Below are 23,931 nucleotides of genomic sequence, written 5' to 3'. Positions count from 1 at the left end.
TATACTGCGGACTGGTGAAACGGATTTTAAACTATAAAACTCGTACTGGAGGACCGTTGTACAATTAAAGTATGAAACGAATATTATAGTTTTGTTAAGGCATAATCACTGAGAATTTCACTTTTGTATGGGCAATTGAAGTGTCATCCCTTCCAACAACAGAAGTATGATTTCTAGCGACTTACCTGCGTTGAAGAACGTTTGGCTGTGTAACATACAAATTACGTTCGCGCTCCAAGTGTAGCTTACAAGAAACGGACAGGACAGATCCGTAGTCAAACCAAATTCCGTATTGTTTTCGAGACACTGACTGAGTACAGAGCATCTGAAAAAGTCACTTCTATGTCCGTAGTACGTCGTCCCTAAAAATTTCTTACAAGGAAGACGGTGATGTAGTAAAATGTAATATATATCATGTCCATATTGCTTGTAAAAAGGTCCATTGGTTACTTTCTGTGAGTCAGTGTAAAACCAAGTGCTGCCAAGGACTGTGTATAAAATTTCCGTCATTTCAGTCAGCATCAACAGCACTGGATGTATCTACACTTGGTCCACAACATAATGTTCTCGTAACAACTCCATCTGATGATGAGCTTGAAGTGACTCGAATATATGAATATTGTCTAATATAAAGGATCAAAAACCTAAAAAAGCGACTGGTTGCATATTTATTACCACATAAATCGCAAATACGTCGTCTCGGTAAATACATACAGTCGTATGTACTTTCTCTTAAGAAACAAAAAAAAGTAAGGCGGAGCACTTCCTCACCACCGTCCGATCTACATAACTCTTTATCTCTAAAAACCGCAAAGTCAACGGGTCGCTAAATTTTGATTTTTTTTTAAATCTTGGGCGACTGTTTCAATTTGTCCGTGGGCGTATGGAAGGTACAATTTACGTGCACTGACGCCACTGTCGGCCTCCCACCCAGTACAATGAGTAGTGTACTTTGTCTTACACCTTATAATAACTCGTCGAGAAGGTGTAGGTACAGAGATACCAAAACACTTACTGTCAAGATAGATAACACAATACCGGTAACGGCACTCGCGCTAACATCCATCGCCTATTGAATTATATCTTCTAAAATTGTCAAACGGTTGCCAATAGAACTCTTCACATCGCGCTATGAAACATAATCCAAATTAAAGAACCCTGATTTAGAATTTTAGGAGATTCAAAGATTGTAACATATTTCAGTGGATCGCAAATTACTGGAAAAATTACGTTAACTAGGAGTAGCAAACTCCTCCGAATTGTTTTGGCGAAGAACCACATCGTGTTGATGTCGGTAAACTAGGGACTCTAACATTGGGAAGGGGGAGGTATTTATACACAGTATCAGGGATGGATAACAAATTTTCCTTGATACAATCTTATCATCCGTGCACTGAAAATAGTGTTATTCAAAGTAACTTACCTTTCGGGACCTGGCTGTAACAAGTGTATAGCTTCACCGAATTAGCATACAAGTAGAACTTGTTGTCTGCCGAGACGCATATGGTCTCCTTGTCTGTGTCGTCCCTCTTCCATCTTTGAATTTCTTCCAGTGGCCCAGATACCGATTCCACCGGCTGACCGCACACCTCCGCCACAGCGACGAGTGCTGCTGAAATATATAAGCATAGTTATAATAATGCTGTCGTGTACTGTCTATTAGTGTTACTCTATTGTCTAGCAGCTCGACGCTACTGTCGGGTAATGTGATCCTAGGTACCTGCCGGCGGGGTTGGCCGAGCGGTTCTAGGCGCTACAGTCTGGAACCGCGCGAACGCTACGGGCGCTGGTTCGAATCCTGCCTCGGGCATTTATGTGTGTGATGTCCTTAGGTTAGTTAGGTTTAAGTAGTTCTGAGTTCTAGGGGACTGATGATCTCAGAAGTTAAGTCCAATAGTGCTCAGAGGCATTTGAACCATTTTTTTGATCCCAGGTACCAGCGTCACTCTATGGAGATACAGTGCAACTATACTTACTCGTAGCACGAGTCTGCCACTTGCTATCGTATCCACACGGGATGGTAATGTTACACTGTTAGTTAGTAGTGTGACTCTGAGGCTGTTTGTGTCTACGACTAACAAGAAACCGATGTGACTATAATCAGGGAAGCTGTAGTCATATAATGAAGGATATTTGTGACATTTATGTTATTATCTGATGGCATACTTCATCACAACACGAAGCCATACGCGTGTTGGTACAGATACAACAGGCAAAACCGAAGATATATTTCCTATTTAACGAAGAAAGGAAAGACATACGTGGAATAAATTGAGCTATTTATTAATAAAATAAAGTTTTTACTTTGTTAAACATAGTTTTCGAGGACAATTTTTGACCAGAGACGGAAATGAAACGGAGTACACATAAGAAATTCTGTTATCTTCTTCATACACAGTAAAAATTTTGATTCGCTCCATTAATTCAGTCCCTGGTTGTCAGCTATAGTGCTTAACCTAAGAAAAGACAGTTAGTACTACTGACACGTATCGAATAAGAATCTCGCAGATGAAATCCATTCCTAGAAATTAGAGCAATTTCCACCGCTAATGGTAATGACAGTGGCATACGTGAGTACACTGCGCTTATCGAGGAAGTCATCGCCTTAACTGGACGTACACATGAAAAAATATATTTACATACATCGCTCATCTAACCGAGGTTTTCGTGAGGTTACCATTGATTTTGACGCATATAGAGAAACCTAAAATCGCCTCGCAAAGCAGATATTCTATGCGCCAGTACCATCGTACCCGTTATTTGGCTGTAATATGGGGCATTACCACAACAACTTAGCGAATAAATAAAAAATACGCTGAACACGTCGAACGCGGCAACGATATAACATTAGAAATAAGTAAACACATGCACTGGATATCCAAGTTACTGTTTGAGCGTTATTATCCAAGGATTAAACTGAATAATGTTTCTTTTCCCTGAATCCTGCACCACGGCTTCGGAAGTTTCTCCTTTGTAGCAGGGCGAATGTCGGAACTGTAAGTGCCATTCCCTAAACATTAAGGAATTATGACTTCCTCCGGCTCACCACCAGTGAACCTGATATTTGGCTGAAGACTTTGACCTCTTCGCTGTTGCTGACGTCGAACAACCAGCTCCAGAGAACGACACGAGGTCAAAAAATATTGAAAATCCCTCTGCCTCACTCTCAGTTAATTGGTACTTGCCTGAAGAAACTCCATTCTCCAGTGGACTGACTCTCTAACTGCCTTTCTTACCCATCAAGATAAAAAATGAAACCCATTGAAAACCTCTGAGTTATTACGCATTTACACATCACTCTCTCGTAGATGAAGACGGTAGTTCGTATCGTTTTTATTTGTTTCGTTTTCTAAAGCATCTAAACAGACTTAACCAGAATATGCGTTGGATGCACCGTCTCTCTTACTTTGTGAAAATCTTACACATATTATCCGGTGAGGGTTGAGAGCTGTTCCATCGTGTGTGTTAAGTCCACCATAGTAATAGATATTAGTAAGTCAGTAGGCTACTGTTTCGCAATCAGTTGTCGTGCTGTAAAACTTTGGCCTACAGATTACTACTTATTTTCTGTGTCTAGCAGTGCAATGTCGGTCGCACAGTAATTGCTCGTCGAGGCAAATGGTAAGTAAAATCTCGTGGAACTGGATTTCAGGTGCGTTTATTGCACAACAACTCGTTCTTTCTAATGAACATTTTCACATGACACTGAAAATATCCCAACAGTCCTCCTAACTACTTCTCACAAAACAGCAACAATGTGCCAGTGTCATGACCCAAGATTGTCTAATCGCCATACATAACGCTACAAGAAAAATTCTGGTCCTCAGGTCAGCACAATGTAGCTCAGTATGTTATTGTGGTTCCTGTGCTTATGCTAAGCTGTCGGCGAAGTCATCCAGTGTTCTCGCTGAGTTCCAGAATGTTCCTTTTAACGTTATGTTCGGCGGTTAGGCATTGTTGATTTGTTAAACAGACACATTGCTGCCATTTCGTTCCCTTTATTTAACCAACTGTGGTTTATAAAAGCTTTGCCATCATTCTTATGTTCCCTGTCTTATTTTACACAATTTATATGCACTCCGACGTAAGCACATAGCTCTCCAGATTCGGATGGAGCTGATAAAAGATCCAAACATACACAATGTACTCACGTTAGTTGCACGAAAAGTGTATACGATGTTCTCCTTTTAGGGTATGCCATTTTTTCCGAATCTCTAGTAAACATGGGAAGCTTAATTGTGATGTTTCTGGAAAGCACGCTATTCAGCCAATTACAGTTTAAATAATAATGGTATTGCATCAAGCTTTATTCGTTTGTAGTGCATTGCGTTCCAAAAATTTATTCCCATTTTTCAGTGCACCTGGGGTTTATGTAAGTCTTGGCTATATGCTGTTCTCTCTCTCATCCCGCATGCTTCTTTTTATGTTCTCGCGACAGTCGGAATACCAGAAAATATAACCGTAGGAATGTAAAAGATAATATTACACAGCAGAATTTTTTGGTATCCATTTGCAGGTTCAAAATGGTCCTGAGCACTATGGGACTTAACATCTGAGGTCATCAGTCCCCTCGAACTTAGAACTACTTAAACCTAACGTACCTAAGGCATCCCACACATTCATGCCCGAGGCAGGATTCGAACCTGCGGCCGTCTGAAGCGCCTAGAAACGCTTGGCCACAGCGTCCGGCTATTACAGGTTTTTAACTCACACACACATACAATACACTATTAACAGTGGTAGTTCTTGTTAAATCGTAACATAGGAGACAGATACTAGAACATTAATGCTTACCAAAAGATTAGCATACAGCTAAAGATGTTCTATTTCATCTAATAACCGTTATCTTTCATATTATACTTTATTTATGGCTGATATCAGCAACAATAAACAAATTTTTAAACAGCAATTATTGGTGGTAAACAGTTTTATGTACTATTCTAAAAATTAGGCAAATCTCCAAGAATTTTCATTAATTAAGTTTGAGATAAATATTTAAATACCTGAAATATGTATGAGTTTAGTACAGTCATTACGTACCGGAGGAATATGAAAAGTTAATGGTTCAAAAAAATGGCTCTGAGCACTATGGGACTTAACATCTGTGGTCATCAGTCCCCTAGAACTTAGAACTACTTAAACCTAACTAACCTAAGGACATCACACACATCCATGCCCGAGGCAGGATTCGAACCTGCGACAGTAGCAGTCGCGCGGTTCCGGACTGAGCGCCTAGAACCGATAGATCACCGCGGCCGGCAGTTAATGGTTCATTAAGGATTTTTTTCCCTGACTTTCTGCAGTGTAAAAGAATTTCTAGTATAGTACTAAATCAATTACATGATGTACTATCTTAGCACCTTCCTCTGTCTTAGGGAATAGTTTTCAAGTTATTTTCATGTGAGCTTCCATAGCTGACTGGTTACATCTGTAATAGTTGATGTGCTGAGGGTATCTTATATGAACGTATCTGCCTGTCTGTACTATTTAGTGCCTTGACCAAGATTTACATAGGATTCTATACACACAAAAATCTCCAAGTTTTTCTTTCCACTGTCTATGCGTTTGAAATCTGGGCTAATTCCCTCTAACATTACTGTTTGTGAACAAAATTACTATTATTTTGTGCAAAGAAAGTAAGTGTCCTATTTTTTGGTAATCCGTGGGAAATGTTTCCTGTATCGTAAGTTTCTTTCATAGAACCTCGAATATTTTCATCTGTCATTGAACTGGGATAGTAAATAGCTACTGCTGTTTGGTTTTTGATGTCGAATTACTTCTCCCTGTTCAATATGCTGAACGTAGCTTTTTTTGGCACTGTGTACTACCGTTTTATATGCAGTCTTTGGAGGCGTGATGTGACAGGGATTACGGTGCTTGAAGCTGTCTCTCCTCTGTAAGGAATTAAACCTATTGTATTTTCTGTATATAAATATAGGAATCTTCTTGCCTACGTTACCGAAAAAATTATGATATTAGATGTATCAGCGATGACAAATTCGATTGAAATGAACGTATCATCTCCCTATCATTTCCAAACAGGGTAACAAGATACAAATGGTCTTGGTGATTAATGAAAATATTTGCTATTGTGAAAGATATTGAAGACACTGTGGCCACCCAATATGGTTGATGAATTTTACTATTTAATGAAGAAAAGATAAATTAGTTAAGGAAATGCTTAAATAAGTTCATGAATTTAACAACTTCAGTTCGTTAATGCAATCTGTCTTTAGCGAATTCTTCTTTGTAGCTGCAATGGCTTTTTTAGCAGTGGTAGTGGACTATGGGTTTTGTGTCCAGTTGTATGAAATCGGAAACATATGAAATATTTATTTCTTTTATTTCAGTGAATGATTTGGTACTTTTTTTTACACAATAGCAAAAATAACAGGAACAAACAGCAGAGTATTTTAGCTCACAAATTAAAACATTCAGCTCCGGGGACCTGTAAGTACCGAGAAAGCCGTGAAGTGATCGACAGCCCTTGTAGGATTCAAAGATAATACGAAAGCAAAGACAGATTCCAATGGAGATTTAACAGACGTCAACGCCTTGTTAGCAAACTAAAGTTGAAAGAAGCAAATGTAATCTTAAGGAGAAGAATGCGAAAAGCTTTACCAAAACCGTGGGGATACTGGTCTTAGGTAAAGTCAGTAGCTCACCCAGGGACTGTATTGGCACATACACGGAAGATGACAGAGACGCTGCCGGGTTATTGAATTCCGTCTTCGAAAAATGTTTCCCCGCAGAAAGTCGTTATAAGGTACTGCCTCTCATTCATCTCACGGCCCAAATGGCGTACATGAAAATAAGCGATAACGCGAAAGGAAATCAGCTAAAACTGCTCAGTAGTGGAAAGATATTAGGATCTTACGTGACTCTTGTAAGATTCTACATAGAACTTGCTCCTCTCGCAGCATAAATTTATCGTAGATTTCAGGACCAACAGAAGGTACCAAGTGACTGCAGGAAAATGCACACGATTGAGGATCTATATCGTTGACGTCATGCTATTGCAAAGTAATTAAAACTCTTTAATGACAACGCCCTCTGACATTTTTGGAGAACTAAAATCTCCTCTATAGATATCAAAACGAATTTTGGAAACAGAGATCTTACGCCACGCAGCTCTGGTGGTCCACGAGATGCGGAGCAGACACGTTGATGCCATGTTCCTTGAATTCCGAATGCCAATCGATACAGTTGCACATTGTTGACTATTGAACAAAGTTCGAGCAAACCGAATGTCTGACTGTGGCTGTACACAGTACGTCCTTGCAGACAGGATTCAAGAGGTCGAACATAACAGAAGAAATTCGGTAGGTGGAAAGGCAATTACAGTAGTAAGAAAAACAGCTGTGCGTATATGATACATGTATAGTCTACGTCACAAAACTATCGTAATTAAGACCTGGAATGGACTGGCTGTTGGTGTAGGGGGCGGCCGTTGACCTTTAACGTAATTAAATGTAATGTATTGCGCAGAACTACGTAAAGAGCCCCACTACTGTTCAGCTGTACTTCTGGTAAAGAATCTTTGGAATCAGTAAAATACATGAATGAGTAACTGGGCGAAGGGATCGAACTTTGGTTCACATAAACTGGTTGCAGGAAAGCAAACGCCAAGCGATGGGTTATCAGACGAATCCTAAGAAAATTTAATTCATCCACGAAACAAATGGCTTCCAACAATTCCCGAATACTGTACGTCTGTTTGGGAACGATAAAGCGGACAGGGAATATACAATGAAGAGCAAGGGTATTCATTGTGCGTTACTTCAGTAAGCGCGAAAGCATTACGCAGATGTTGGACGAATTCCAACCTCTTACTATAAAACTTGGACCTTTAGCTACTGTAACAAAATGTTTACGGCTGTAACTAACACTAACATATATTATGGTTTTTCATGTCCTTCCGACCTCTTTCCGTACATCCATTTCAGAGGAAATCTGTTACTCCGTACACAAAGAGAATTTTTCTTAAGGCCCATCAGGTTTTCTCTACTGTCACAGCATACAATGTGATTATACTACTCACATTTTTTGATGGATCGTTCCTTAACTGCTATATTCACACCAGAGTCATTTCACTGGTTCCGTGTAATCTGCCTCTCCCTTTTCAGTTTGCAATCCTGCGAAGTCCAACATTCACTACAATCTATTTCGCTCTTTTTAATCTTCAAATTGCAGTAAAAGTGTTCTCCTGCGTTGCGCGCTCCATTTCCAAGTTCACTACTAATTGGTACGTAAGTGCTAGACTGTAACTCTTAACATTGATAACTTCTCTGTTCATACTTTCAAGAAATTTAAGTTATTGATAAAGACAACTCAGAAAACCGTCGCTAGCGTATATGCTCAGCGTTTCTCGTGAGCACAGCTAAATGTAGAGACACTCCTCAAGCATCCTCTGTACTCTAAGTTCTGTTCAGTTTCTATCGAATACTTCGCTAATTGTGGTAATATACGTTTCTTCGACACATATAGAAACAGTGTTTCGCCCGAATCACTATCTGAGAAAGCATGCAAAAAGGAGGGAAGAAAGGAAAAAGCTGTATCGGAATCAAATAATACATATTCTGCTAATACTTACCAATAACAAGCAACAGAGAAATCTTCATGGTGCTCGGGATGCCCTACTACTGTTTTCTGGGCTGTATTTATACCAGGACCACAGTTTTATCACCCGCTAACGAAGGTTATCATACAGTTCTGACTAACCGTTCCGAGAATGAGTTTCCTTGTGCTTGAAGAGCTGTGCTCTTGTTTTCCTGTCTCATATTAAGCGTTATCATCTTTGGCAAAGCGGGGGTTATCGTACTGCTTCATCCACGTTTTCCTTGTAAATGTCTTTCTACGAGTTACACACTCCTTGCACGGCGAAGAAAATTCCGCTCACATTTAGCTATGGGAAGAGAGGCCGAAAGGGTTTGAATATTGTAGATTTTATTAAAATCTTTATTTAGCCAAGACCGCAATGTAGAAAGAAATGATAGATTACTTATTTCAATCGATTACATCGTAATGTTCCGCTCTGGAAATCGTTAGAAAATGTCACACGACAGAAGAACTACGGAATGCAGCAGCGTTAAATAGAATACGTAAGTAGAAATCATACCGAAGATTGTTAAGAATAAAAACTATTAATGTTAATATTTCAAACTCTGTTACTATTAATTTATATTATTAGGCGATGTGTAAACGTATTCTATCTTTGCAGGTACAATTTTCATTACACGTATTTCAATAACTTTATAGCTGTAGCCATTTTGGCTACACGATTTGTTTTAAATTAAAATTTGAGGAATTTCCTCTTTTTGAATTATTGATTACACCGTATTCCGCCATTAAACTGTACTGCCACCTGATGGCATCTTCGTCGACTTTTAACTTGTGCATCAGGCGGTCAGTCTGTCTGTTATTGAAATTTGTTTGCTGTTAGTGACACTGCAGCTGGGCATTTCGATATATGTCAACTGTAAAGTATTACAACCATGTTCGTGCAGTAGGTTTTATATACGTATATTGTGCATACGACAGCAATGTATGTTTTTACTGCAACTTCGTAGCGCGTAGCTTCGTACCAGTAACTTCCGATCGTAACCATTTAATTTCTTTCTATTTTGTTCCACAGTTGGCTTTTCTTTAAGGATGTTAAAGCGATGTTGACGAAGAGTCTAAGACGACGAAGTCAGCGTTTCTCCGATAATTCTGCAGATGCTGCTTGGTGCACGATGGTATTGCTCCCTTAGCGCAACTCTGCAGGCATGTCTGTTGCACTGCACTCTCTTGGTCGTTTTGTTTTGTTGACAACAGAGGCTTGGAAGTAGACTCTGTTATTGTTAACAATTTTTCCTACAGGTTAGGTAAGTTTCATGTAAGTAATACATGTATATTAATGAATTTTTGTCGAATGCTCTTATGGCTTATAGATTTACTGTCACTTTAGTAACGATATAATGAAATTATTCAGTGAGATTTGGTGCACGTTCAATTCGGTATCCCAATTGTCGACTGCTATTAATATGGCGCTTTATGAAGAAGCTAAAATGGGGATTTCGTTGTCTTACCAGCCTCTCTCTCTGTTGCCTTCCTGCTAATGGGGACAGTGCTTAAGAGGAAGACAGATTGACAAAAATGGAGCAAATTATCAGAAAAATAGGTTCGCCTAATGTCTTATTTTACGTTACCATACAAAAAAAGAAAAGTCGCAATGAAGTAAGCTCTGCTTTTACACATATTTAACTATTTTCGAAAATCTCATTTTAAATTTATATTTTCTACATTTATTTTTCATTTAATGTAGAACTAAAATGAAATCTTTGTGACTTACGATTTCGAAAACATCACGGTGAACGTATTTATTCACAGTGGAGTTCCTAACTCCATTTTTTATCCACCCGAAGGATAGAATGCAGTCTATTGGAGGTGACCATGAATCTGGTTGGAAAAATGCTGAATGTTTTGTAAAGTGGCTGGAGCTTTTCCCTATACAAGTATAACCAATTGAAAGAAACCAAATCCTTCTGCTTATTGATAATGGAGTAGAAATTAAAATCCATGGAGAATAAATAAAAACTTCGAGGTTTGCCGATGACATTGTAATTCTGTCAGAGACAGCAAAGGACCTGGAAGAGCAGCTGAACGGAATGGGCAGTTTCCTGAAAGGAGGATATAAGATGAACATCAACAAAAGCAAAACGAGGAAAATGGAATGTAGTCGAATTAAATCGAGTGATGCTGCAGGAATTAGATTAGGAAATAAGACGCTTAAAGTAGTAAAGAAGTTTTGCTATTTGGGGAGCAAAATAACTGATGATGGTCGAAGTAGAGAGGATATAAAATGTAGACTAGCAATGTCAAGGAAAGCGTTTCTGAAGAAGAGAAATTTGTTAACATCGAGTATAGATTTAAGTGTTACGAAGTCGTTTCTGAAAGTATTTGTATGGAGTGTAGCCTTGTATGAAAGTGAAACGTGGACGATAAATAGTTTAGGCAAGAAGAGAATAGAAGCTTTCGAAATGTGGTGCTACAGAAGAATGTTGAAGATTAGATGGATAGATCACATAACTAATGAGGAAGTATTGAATAGAATTGGAGAGAGGAGAAATATGTGGCACAACTTGACTAGAAGAAGGGATCGGATGGTAGGACATATTCTGAGACATCAAGGGATCACCAATTTAGTATTGGAGGGCAGCGTGGAGGGTAAAATTCGTAGAGGGAGACCGAGAGATGAATACACTAAACAGATTCAGAACGATGTAGGTTGCAGTAGGTACTGGGAGATGAAGACGCTTGCACAGGATAGAGTAGCATGGAGAGCTGCATCAAACCAGTCTCAGGACTGAAGACCACAACAACAATAACAATGGATAAACATACTACTCAGCTGCCTTCGAAAGCTCTTACTTTCCTCAGATGTATCTTCACAACTGTCCTAGGGTTCCCATGTCCCAGAAGCCACAGATTTCAACCGTTGTAAGTGTTATTTCACGGGCATATCAAAACTGCGTATAGCAAATCTTGTTCTGACTCTCTTGCTAATGGTCCAGAGCAAGTGATGATAACACAAGTCATTTTAAGGTTGTTCAACATTACCACTATAAAAGCTGCAACTTTAAATAATGCGATCATGGGCTCTGTAGACACAGAAGCTGGGCCATTACATTCACTTATGTTTAGTGATGAAACTATCCGATCTTTACTAAAAACAGACAAAGGCATCAATGAAATTCCGTCTGAAGCAGATGCCCTTCCTCGAATATCAGCTAACCCAACTGCAGAATTTGATACATTACCAGGGCCCTTATGTAACTCTAAAACTACTTCTATCTTACCTGCGTTACCCCATGCACAACGTCCATCAGGCCTTATCTAACTGTACTCTTATTTTACTTCCATTACCATACAAAGAGCTTGGTGCATTATCAGTGGGCTCACCGACCTCTAACTCCACAGCTTCCTCTCCTTTACAATCATTATCTCAAGCTGTACCTATAGGTGGTTCAAGTAAAGGAAGAAGTGAGTGTCTGCCTCTAAACCTGTGAAGGTGGCCCCAAAATTATCTTATCCAGCTCTAAGGTCTAGTTGACGAATGTTAGAATCACTAACAGAATTAAGCCTAACAAAGAGGTTTAGGTTTTAGGACGTGTATAAGAGTTTGAATTTAAAAGAAATATATGAAGTAATAAATCCCCCGATTAGTGACCTTTTGTTACTATTTCCAGAACTCAAGATTAATTAATTTCAGGTCGATTCCGTATTTCTGGATTTCTGGAAGGCTTTTGACACTGTACCACACAAGCGGCTCGTAGTGAAATTGCGTGCTTATGGAATATCGTCTCAGTTATGTGACTGGATTTGTGATTATCTGTCAGAGAGGTCACAGTTGGTAATAACTGACGAAAAGTCATCGAGTAAAACAGAAGTGATTTCTGGGGTTCCCCAAGGTAGTGTTATAGCCCCTTTGCTATTCCGTAGCTACATAAACGATTTCTGAGACAATCTGAGCAGCCCTCTTCGGCTGTTTGCAGATGACACTGTCGTTTATCGACTACTAAAGTCATCAGAAGATAAAAAAAAAAAGAACTGCAAAGCGATTTAGAAAAGATATCTGAATGGCGCGAAAAGTGGCAGCAGACCCTAAATAACTAAAAGTGTGAGGTCATCCACACGAGTCCTAAAAGGAACTCGTTAAACTACGGTTACACGATAAATCAGTCTAAAAGCCTTAAATTCAGCTAAATACCTAGGTATTACAATTATGAACAACTTAAATTGGAAGGAACACACAGAAAATGTTGAGGGGAAGGCTAACAAAAGACTGCGTTTTATTGGCAGGACACTTAGAAAATTTAACAGACCTACTAAAGAGACTGCCTACACTACGCTTGTCCGTCCTCGTCTAGAAAACTGCTGCCCGGTGGGGGATCCTTACCAGATAGGACTGACGGAGTACATCGAAAAAGTTCAAAGAAAGGCAGCAAGTTCTGTACTATAGCAAAATATGGGAGAGAGTGTCACAGAAATGATACAGGATTTGGGCTGGACATCATTAAAGGAAAGGCGTTTTTCGTTGCGACGGAATCGTTTCACGAAATTCCAACCACCAACTTTCTCCTCCGAATGCGAAAATATTTTGTTGATACCGACCTACATAGGAGGGAACGCTCACCACGATAAAATAAGGGAAATCAGAGCTCGTAAGGAAATATATAGATGTTCATTCTATCCGCGCGCTATGCCGGATTGGAATAATAGAGAACTGTGAAGGTGGTTCGATGAACCCTCTGCCAGGCACGTAAATGTGATTTTCAGAGTATCCATGTAGATGTAGATATTCAGACTAGTGCTCAATCATTGTTTGCTACACTGAGAGATGGCCAATTATAGACTTAAATAACATGTAATACCTTAAAGTTTGTGGAGCGCTGTCTCCATACTGACAACGTCTGGTAAATGCATTAAGAAATACATTAAAGAAGTTCTTGGAACATCAGCACACAGGTTTTGTGTACCATACAGTGCTAAAAGCACGTTCCTTTTCAGATGCACTGCACTTGTCGAGCACATTTTCGCTCTTGCTACAACAAATTTTGTGAGCGACAGTACTCTTATTTTCACATAAGTCAGCGGATGTAAGCAGTAGATTCCGAAGTTTATTTCTAATGGTTTGTTTCGATACCATTATGTGGTGTGATGCTACCGTTTAGCCAGCTAGTACTAAATTCGAGTATTCGTAAGAGGGCATGCTGAAAAGTAAAGCCTCCGAATTTTGTATGAGAAAAATCATAAACTTTTTAAATAAAACCAACTTCCTTAACATTCTCCATCATTATTCTTAAGATCTACATATTTATATCTCAACACAGCCTCCATCTCGATGAACACATTTCTCTCAATGAAAGACTGTTACTGTAGAATGTTTGACTTTATTGACTGAACCACAGTATCAGCTCAGCTAGCAACGCTTCATCAATAGCAAAGTGAAGTCCTCGCAGGTTATCTGCAGGTTTTGTAAACGCATGAAAATCGGGTGGGGAGAAGTTGGAGTTGTATAGAAGGTGATCGATGGCAGTGAATCCAAAGCATTACAGCGTTGTTTGTGGTTTGTTAATGTCATGCTAAAGGTGATGGTGGCCCACATGTGGACAAAATTATTCTAGTATCTGGATTCAGAGGCATGAATTTCAGATGCCCTTTGAACTATCTGCATCACTTTGCCTGTTGATGGCATGGTCTCGAGAAGTTTTATAGGGGCGGCGATCTTTTCTGGCGGAACTCTCTTGATGCCCTGGCTTTCAGTTTCAGAATGAAGAACCCTAACGTTCATCATCTGTTACTATGTTGTTGACAGTGTTCTGGTCTCCTCTGTTTCATGATAGCAGTGATTAGATGAAGAACAAACCCTGCGCACAGTTTTCTGTACAGAAGTTCTGCTATGATGTACCATGCGCTGCACACACGCTCGTTACATGTCGGACTTACCCGAGAGCTGTGTCTGTTTTAGCCGACGATTATCACTGATTGATTCATCAACATGTTTCAGATGAGTCTCGTTGTTTGACGCAGTTGGTCGTCGACTCCGCCCTCTGCCACGCACGTTAAGTCGTTTCCTACATTAGGAACACGAACAAGCCGACATCGTGCATTGTTGACGTCGATACCGTTGTCACCGTAGACAATTTTCAATCTTCTGTTCATTTCAAATGGAGGCGTGTTTTCTGCAGTAATTAAAATCGATTACATCATGCTCTTTTTTACTCGCCGATATAGTTACGATACACACTACAATTCGACGTAAATTGGCAACTTGCTACAGCGAAGAGGCGAAGTCGACCAGGTAATATAAATGAAGGTCAATACCTCAGTCTATTTTGAGAACGGAAGTTTCACAGGAACTACTTTTAGCGCGTCATCCTATGCACACAATCCCCACAGAGCACACAAAGTATATGGCATTAGGTGGTAAACAAACAGGTATAGTAACTTTCGGTTACCACTGCGCAGTAAACAACTCAGACACGAAACTCTTAAAATGGTACCTATTAAATTTAATGTTACTCAGGACATACCACCATCACGAATTTTTTTTTGGTCATTAGTCTATTGACTGGTATGATGCGGCCCGCCACGAATTCCTTTCCTGTGCTAAGCTCTTCATCTCAGAGTAGCACTTGCAACCTACGTCCTCAATTATTTGCTTGACGTATTCCAATCTCTGTCTTCCTCTACAGTTTTTGCCCTCTACAGCTCCCTCTAGTACCATGGAAGTCATTCCCTCATGTCTTAGCAGATGTCCTATCATCCTGTCCCTTCTCCTTATCAGTGTTTTCCACATATTCCTTTCCTCTCCGGTTCTGCGTAGAACCTCCTCATTCCTTATCTTATCAGTCCACCTAAGTTTCAACATTCGTCTATAGCAACACATCTCAAATGCTTCGATTCTCTTCTGTTCCGGTTTTCCCATAGTCCATGTTTCACTACCATACAATGCTGTACTCCAGACGTACATCCTCAGAAATTTCTTCCTCAAATTAAGGCCGGTATTTGATATTAGTAGACTTCTCATGGCCAGAAATGCCTTTTTTGCATTAGCGAGTCTGCTTTTGATGTCCTCCTTGCTCCGTCCATCATTGGTTATTTTACTCCCTAGGTAGCAGAATTCCTTAACTTCATTGACTTCGTGACCATCAATCCTGATGCTAAGTTTCTCGCTGTTCTCATTTCTACTACTTCTCATTACCTTCGTCTTTCTCCGATTTACTCTCAAACTATACTGTGTACTCATTAGACTGTTCATTCTGTTCAGCAGATCATTTAATTCTTCTTCACTTTCACTCAGGATAGCAATGTCATCAGCGAATCGTATCATTGATATCCTTTCACCTTGTATTTTAATTCCACTCATGAACCTTTCTTTTATTTCCATCATTGCTTCCTCGATGTACAGATTGAAGAGTAGGGGCGAAAGGCTAAAGCCTTGTCTTACACCCTTCTTAATACGAGCATTTCGTTCTTGATCGTCCACTCTTATTATTCCCTCTTGGTTGTTGTACATATTGTATATGACCCGTCTGTACCTATAGCTTACCCCTTCTTTTTTCAGAATCTCGAACAGCCTGCACCATTTTATATTGTCGAACACTTTTTCCAGGTCGACAAATCCTATGAATGTGTCTTGATTTTTCTTTAGCCTTGCTTCCATTATTAGCCGTAACGTCAGAATTGCCTTTCTCGTCCCTTTACTTTTCCTAAAGCCAAACCGTCACCTAGCGCATTCTCAATTTTCTTTTCCATTCTTCTGTATATTATTCTTGTAAGCAGCTTCGATGCATGAGCTGTTAAGCTGATTGTGCGATAATTCTCGCACTTGTCAGCTCTTGCCGTCTTCGGAATTGTGTGGATGATGCTTATCCGAAAGTCAGATGGTTTATCACCAGACTCATATATTCTACACACCAATGTGAATAATCGTTTTGTTGCCACTTCCCCCAATGATTTTAGAAATTCTGATGGAATGTTATCTATCCCTTCTGCCTTATTTGACCGTAAGTCCTCCAAAGCTCTTTTAAATTCCGATTCAAATACTGGATCCCCTATCTCTTCTAAATCGACTCCTGTTTCTTCTTCTATCACATCAGACAAATCTTCACCCTCATAGAGGCTTTCAATGTATTCTTTCCAACTATCTGCTCTCTCCTCTGCATTTAACAGTGGAATTCCCGTTGCGCTCTTAATGTTACCACCGTTGCTTTTAATGTCACCAATGGTTGTTTTGACTTTCCTGTATGCTGAGTCTGTCCTTCCGACAGTCATATCTTTTTCGATGTCTTCAAATTTTTCCTGCAGCCATTTCGTCTTAGCTTCCCTGCACTTCCTATTTATTTCATTCTGCAGTGACTTGTATTTCTGTATTCCTGATTTTCCCGGAACATGTTTGTACTTCCTCCTTTCATCAATCAACGTATTTCTTCTGTTACCCATGATTTCTTCGCAGCTACCTTCTTTGTACCTATGATTTCCTTCCCAACTTCCGTGATTGCCCTTCTTAGAGATGTCCATTCCTCTTCAACTGTAGTGCCTACTGCGTTATTCCTTATTGCTGTATCTATAGCGTTAGGGAACTTCAAATGTATCTCGTCATTCCTTAGTACTTCCGTATCCCACTTATTTGCGTATTGATTCTTCCTGACTAGTGTCTTGAACTTCAGCCCACTCTTCGTCATTACTATATTGTGATCTGAGTCTATATCTGCTCCTGGGTACGCCTTACAATCCAGTATCTGATTTCGGAATCTCTGTCTGACCATGATGTGATCTAATTGAAATCTTCCCGTATCTCCCGGCCTTTTCCAAGTATACCTCTTCCTCTTGTGATTCTTGAACAGGGTATTCGCTATTACTAGCTGAAACTTGTTACAGAACTCAATTAGTCTTTCTCCTCTTTCATTCCTGTCCCAAGCCCATATTTTCCTGTAAAATTTTCTTCTGCTTCTTCCCCTACGACTGTATTCCAGTCGCCCATGACTATTAGATTTTCCTCCCCCTTTACATATTGCATTACCCTTTCAATATCCTCATACACTTTCACTATCTGTTCATCTTCAACTTGCGACGTCGGCATGTATACCTGAACTATCGTTGTCGGTGTTGGTCTGCTGTCGATTCTGATTAGAACAACCCAGTCACTGAACTGTTCACAGTAACACACCCTCTGCCCTACCTTCCTATTCATAACGAATCCTACACCTAATATACTATTTTCTGCTGCTGTTGTTATTACCCGATACTCTTCTGACCAGAAAATGGCTCTGAGCACTATGGGACTCAACATCTTGGGTCATAAGTCCCCTAGAACCTAGAACTACTTAAACCTAACCAACCTAAGGACGTCACACACACCCATGCCCGAGGCAGGATTCGAACCTGCGACTGTAGCAGTCCCGCGGTTCCGGACTGCAGCGCCAGAACCGCTAGACCACCGCGGCCGGCTCTTCTGAGCAGAAATCCTTGTCTTCCTTCCACTTCACTTCACTGACCCCTACTGTATCTATATTGAGCCTTTGCATTTCCCTTTTCAGATTTTCTAGTTTCCCTACCACGTTCAAGCTTCTGACATTCCACGTCCCGACTCGTAGAACGTTATCCTTTCGTTGATTATTCAATCTTTTTCTCATGGTAACCTCCCCCTTGGCAGTCCCCTCCCGGATATCCGAATGGGGGACTATTCCAGAATCTTTTGCCTATGGAGAAATCATCATGACACTTCTTCAATTACAGGCCACATGTCCTGTGGATACACGTTACGTGTCTTTAATGCAGTGGTTTCCATTGCCTTCTGCATCCTCATGTCGTTGATCATGGCTGATTCTTCCGCCATTAGTGGCAATTTCCCATCCCTAGGACAAGAGTGTTCCCTGAACCTCTATCCGCACCTCCGCCCTCTTTGACAAGGCCGTTGGCAGAATGAGGCTGACTTCTTATGCCGGAAGTCTTCAGCCGCCAATGCCGATTATTTATCAAAATTTAGGCAGTGGCGGGGATCGAACCCGGGACCGAAGACATTTCGATTATGAATCAAAGACGCTACCCCTAGACCACGTTCCCTATTGGAGAGCGGGGTTAGACCAATACTGTTCCGCTCCTCTCATTTAAGGTTTCCAAGGTTTTTCTACGTCTCCTAAGGTGATTAACGGACTGGTTCCTTCCAAACCGAGGTCACCGATTTCCTTCACCATGCTTGTCCCATCTGAGCCTCTGCTATGATTACTTCGTCTTCTTTCGTCAAGACTTCCTTGCGGCTACATGATAACTCCTTACGTTATGGATTTTATCTCTCTGTTGCATTGCCTCCCATGCACATCAACCAAGATTACATGTAATGGTCATGTAAGAAAATAAATGCAGCGTTTTAACACGCCACACATGTTCCTTTCATCAGCTGATTCAGGACGAGGATTCGTTTCGCTATGCTTCCTGCATTGGAAACAATATGCCTTTGTTAGCTTAACCTAGTTAAGTGCCATTTATTTTAAACATTGGACGTTTACATATGCAACGAAAACTGTTACACGTCTATGTATGTTAAGAGTTTAGAGAAGACGAGACGACCAGTTCATCCGCCCCGCCCAAAACCTGTAGACCTAACGACACCTATCGTGTGAGTCACGTCTGATACTGAATTCTCTGAACCTTGATGGTTTCGCCAAGTTAAACGTGTGTTAGGTCCTAGGTCTCAGATCCAGATATCGGACTCTCACAACTCAGATCAATATAAGTGCCTCTCACTTAGATTACAGTTCAACTGCAGAATCGCTTGTATGCCTGAGTTACCTACTCGAAGTATAATCAGCGATTGAGTTCTCTGCATTGGTTCTTGACCACATGTTGGCTCGGCTCTGACACCGTGGGACTAACAGCGAAAGAATTAACCATAACTTCTAGCTTGGAGCTCTTTTATACTAAGCTCATCAACTGGGAAAGTTTGAAACTGCCAGACCTCTACGTAAGCAGTTGGTTTGGTGAGCCGTTCTGCTTCGCCTCAGCCCCGCTGACTTACTCAAAGCTTCACTTGTCACCAGCTAGACTCTCTTTGATCCACTGTCCTCAGAGAATCTCGCATCATGATGCTGGACTAAAACACGTGGGAGGTTGGATACAGGTGCTTTGAAGTTATTAATTACCTTTCTCTCTGCACAGTATGTACCACATGGGCAATAATGGAGAAAAGCCAGAGGTCGAAGTTCCATCCGTTTCCGTGTGGCTCAATTGGAAGAGCTCTCATCGCGATGGTCACGTGTCTGGATAAGAGCAGCTGACCAGCACCATTCATTTTCTCATAAATCGTAAACGTTGTGAATATTTCTTCGAAAGTTCGAATTTTACTTCTGTTTTAAAGTACAAATTGTAGTAAGTAGTGGGACAAGGAACAGAACTGAAGGAACTAGAAATTACCAGCAGTGCACGAACAGCGGCCTTCGTTCCTATCAATCATAAAGCAAGTTTGTCATCTAAAACTTTTCGAATAGACTGCAGGAAGTTGTTACTGAAGGAGACAAAATTATAGAAATCGTCGAGGATTTTTATCCGCTACTCTAAAGTCAATCGCTGTCTTGCCAAAGCACGCATGATGAATCATAAACATTTATTTTGAATACGGGATTAGAAGAACCAGAATCTGCCAGCAGCAAGTCGTATGCTCTTAGCTCACTTATTTGTTACGTTTTTTAATTCTTAATTTCTTTGCGTGTTTTTGGGTACTTGCATTGTTTAATTCATAAATTTCAGACGTATTATAGTATTTGAGAGCTGTAGCATCGCGTTTTAGTACCTGAATAGTGTAAAGCCGCGGTAGTCTCCTTCTGCCGCCGAGCAGTGTGTCAGCAGTGCGCAAGTAGCAGCAAGTGGCTTATTTAGCGTTCATATAAGTGTAGTAGTCAAGTTGAAAATTTGTTTGAGTGTTCGTAGTTCACTTGTGTAGTCAAATCCGTCAAATGATTGTGCAGTTTCGTAATTAGCAGGGGCAGATTTGCATTTTAATATCTATGACGAGTAAAGTCGCGCAGTCGTCTGTCATTTGTTAATTTCTTTCAAATAGTCTTTGTACGTTACTGACAGTACAGTTAGCCTTCTGCCGACGAGCAGTGTGTCAGCAGTGCGCAAGTATCAGCATAATTGCAATTACTAGACTGTCTTGTATTTTAATAACCGTTTAAATTTTGTGTCGAATTGTTTGTGCTTTCTGTAGACTAGTTCAGACGTTCTTTGCACAACGGTATTTAGCATGGATAGGGACTGCGACTGCTGTGTTCGGATGCGGGCTGAGTTGGCATCCCTTCGCTCCCAGCTTCAGGCAATGTTGGCTTCGGTCACACAGCTTGAGGCTGTTGCCTATGGGCATCACTGTGGGGGTCCGGACGGGGGTTTGTCGGCGACGGCCAGCTCGTCCCGTGCATCCCCCCATCGGACTACGGCTGTGGCCGCCTGGGATACTGCCCACATTGAGGCTGACCCCTCACCCGTGGTAGAGTGGGAACGCGTCTCGAGGTGTGGCAGGGGGCGAAAGACATTCCAGAGGGCTGAACGGAAGGCCTCTCCAGTTTGTCTGACGAACCGGTTTCAGGTTCTGTCTCCGGTTGATACTGATCTTCGGCTGGACATGGCTGCTTGTCCTGTTCCAGAGGTTGCCCATCAGTCTGCCGGTAGCATAGGTTGGGCTTACTGGTAGTTGGGAGATCCAATGTCAGGCACGTAATGGAGCCCCTTAGGGATATGGCTGCAAGGGAGGGGAAGAAAACGAATGTGCACTCCGTGTGCATACCAAGGGGAGTCATTCCAGATGAGGAAAGGGTCCTCCTGGATGCCTTGAAGGCTACAGGGTGCACCCATCTGCAGGTGGTCGCTCATGTTGGCACCAATGATGTGTTTCGCTATGGATCGGAGGAAATCCTCTCTGGCTTCCGGCAGCTATCTGATTTGGTGAAGACAGCCAGTCTCGCTAGCGGGATGAAAGCAGAGCTCACCATTTGCGCATTGTCGACAGGACTGACTGCGAACCTTCGGTACAGAGCCGAGTATAGGGTCTGAATCAAAGGCTGAGACGGTTCTGCGACCGTGTGGGCCGCAGATTCCTTGACTTGACCCAGCGGGTGGTGGGGTTTCGGGTTCCGCTGGATAGGTCACGAGCCCACTACACACAGCAGGCGGCTACACGGGTAGCAGGGATTGTGTGGCGTGGACCAGGCGGTTTTTTAAGTTAGATGGTGCCGGGAAAGTACAGAAAGGGCAAAGTCAGGACATGCGGGGACCAAGCAGCAATCCGTACTGTAATTGTAAACTGTCGAAGCTACGTTGGTAAAGTACCGGAACTTCAAGCGCTGTTAGAAAGCACCGAAGCTGAAATCGTTATAGATACAGAAAGCTGGCTGAAGCCAGAGATAAATTATGCCGAAATTTTTACAAAGGCACAGACGGTATTTAGAAATGATAAATTGCATGCAACCGGTGGTGGCGTGTTTGTCGCTGTTAGGAGTGGTTTAACCAGTAGTGAAGTAGAAGTGGATAGTTCCTATGAATTATTATGGGTGGAGGTTACACTCAACAACCGAGTTAGGTTAATAATTGGCTCCTTTGACCGACCACCTGACTCAGCAGCATTAGTGGCAGAACAAAATGGTTCAAATGGCTCTGAGCACTATGGGACTTAACTTCTGAGGTCATCAGTCCTCTAGAACTTAGAACTACTGAAAACCTAACTAACCTAAGGACATCACACACATCCATACCCGAGGCAGGATTCGAACCTGCGACCGTAGCGGTCACGCGGTTCCAGACTAAAGCGCCTAGAATCGCACGGCCACACCGGCCGGCTACCTCTTCGGGTAGGTAACTGTGGCACCCAATCGATCTCCAGTTGCGCAGTACTCGAAGTGAAAGGCAGTTATTTGGATCTGAGACCTAGTAGCTAACTCAATTTTAGTCGTCAGGTTAATGAATTCGGAATCAAACGCGACACACGCGATGGGTTTCGTTAGGTCCGCAAATTTTTTCTTTTTTTTTTGGGGGGGGGGGGGTGGATGAACGATTAGTATCGTCTTCTCTAAACGGTTAAATACGTAGACGTGTAGCATTTCTCGATGCATTTGTAAATGTCAAGTGTTTAAAATAAATTGCACTAAACGAGGTTAAACTAACAAATGCACATCGTTTCCAAAACAGGAAGCATAGCAAAGCGAATCCTCCTCCTGAATCAGGTAATGAATGGAACATGTGTGGCTTATTAAAACGCCACATTTATTTTCTGCCATGACCATTACATGTAATCCTGGTTGATGTGCATGTGCAGGAATGTGACAGAAAGATAAAATCCATAACGAACGGTTTTATCGTGCAGCAGCAAGGGCTTCTTGAGGAAAGACGACGAAATTATCATAGCAGAGAAAAAGCTCAGATGGAAGACGCATGGTGAAGGAAATCGGCGGCGTCGTTTTGGAAGGAATCACCACATTATTCACTTTAGACAACGTAGAAAAACCTCGAAAAACTTAAGCCTAAAACGTTTTGGCTATTCCTGCTCTCAAACAGGTAACATAATTCATGATGGGAGCTACCTCATATAACATGAAATGTCCTGAGAACCATTATTCAGAATGCCGAGTCTGCGGCTTTTCCTACGCAGTGGTAATCGAAATTCGTTATACCCGTTTGTTTAGTATCTAATGCCATGTACTTTGTCTGATCTTTGAGGGCATTGGGGCCATATTTACTTAGGAACGAACGAATCTTGGCAGTATCGATGTCAGAATACTTTTGAAAAAACGTATTACTTACGTATTACGTACTGGAAAGTAATGCCTCCGAATTCTTTATTCTGTTCTCAGTATCGGTTAAACATCATTTATGTTACCTTGTCGACGTTATCCAGTTCGAGTTCCTAATGTAGGACATGGTAGTGATAACCTCAACGTGCGCGGCAGTGGTGTGGACGTATTCGTACGGAGACCACGACACTCTAAGGAACCCTGTTGATGAACCAATCAGAGGAAATCGTCGGATAAAACAGACACAGCGCTCAGGTAAGTGCGGCATGTGACAAGCGTATGTGAAGCCCACCACTGCAGAACTGCTGTACAGAAAACTGTTAACCGCCAGAGTGGTTATGTCGGAAACGAAATATGTAGACCTTAAGAATAATGAAACTTCCTGAGAGACTAAAACTGTGTGCCCGACCGAGACTCGAACTCGGGACCTTTTGCGGGCTAGTGCTCTACCGAAGCACGACTCACGCCCGGTACTCACAGCTTTACTTCTGCCAGGACCTCGTCTCCTACCTTCCAAACTACACACAGAGCTCTTGCCCGCGAAAGGCAAAGGTCTCGAGTTCGGGACACGGTCGGGCACACAGTTTTAATCTGCCAGGAAGTTTCA

General features: G+C 41.4%; 1 protein-coding gene across 6 annotated transcripts in view; it reads right to left on the bottom strand.

The window, feature by feature from the left end:
• The window catches only part of LOC126162280 (uncharacterized), a 202,733-nt gene extending 193,997 nt beyond the window's left edge, over positions 1 to 8,736 (bottom strand). For 5 of the 6 annotated variants that reach the window (XM_049918688.1, XM_049918687.1, XM_049918692.1 and 2 more), the window contains exons 1-2: positions 8,594 to 8,736; positions 1,424 to 1,612 (exon numbers count right to left, since the gene is read on the bottom strand). In XM_049918688.1, coding sequence (XP_049774645.1) covers positions 1,424 to 1,612; positions 8,594 to 8,621 — 217 coding nt within the window. In that variant the 5' untranslated portion in view covers positions 8,622 to 8,736. The remainder of the gene's footprint in view (positions 1 to 1,423; positions 1,613 to 8,593) is intronic. The other variant, XM_049918689.1, reaches the window with a different exon arrangement.
• Positions 8,737 to 23,931: the final 15,195 nt, after the last annotated feature.

Source organism: Schistocerca cancellata, chromosome 2 (assembly GCF_023864275.1).
Source record: "Schistocerca cancellata isolate TAMUIC-IGC-003103 chromosome 2, iqSchCanc2.1, whole genome shotgun sequence".
In the NCBI taxonomy this organism is placed as follows: Eukaryota; Metazoa; Arthropoda; class Insecta; order Orthoptera; family Acrididae; genus Schistocerca; species Schistocerca cancellata.
This window is presented reverse-complemented; position numbering and strand designations above follow the sequence as displayed.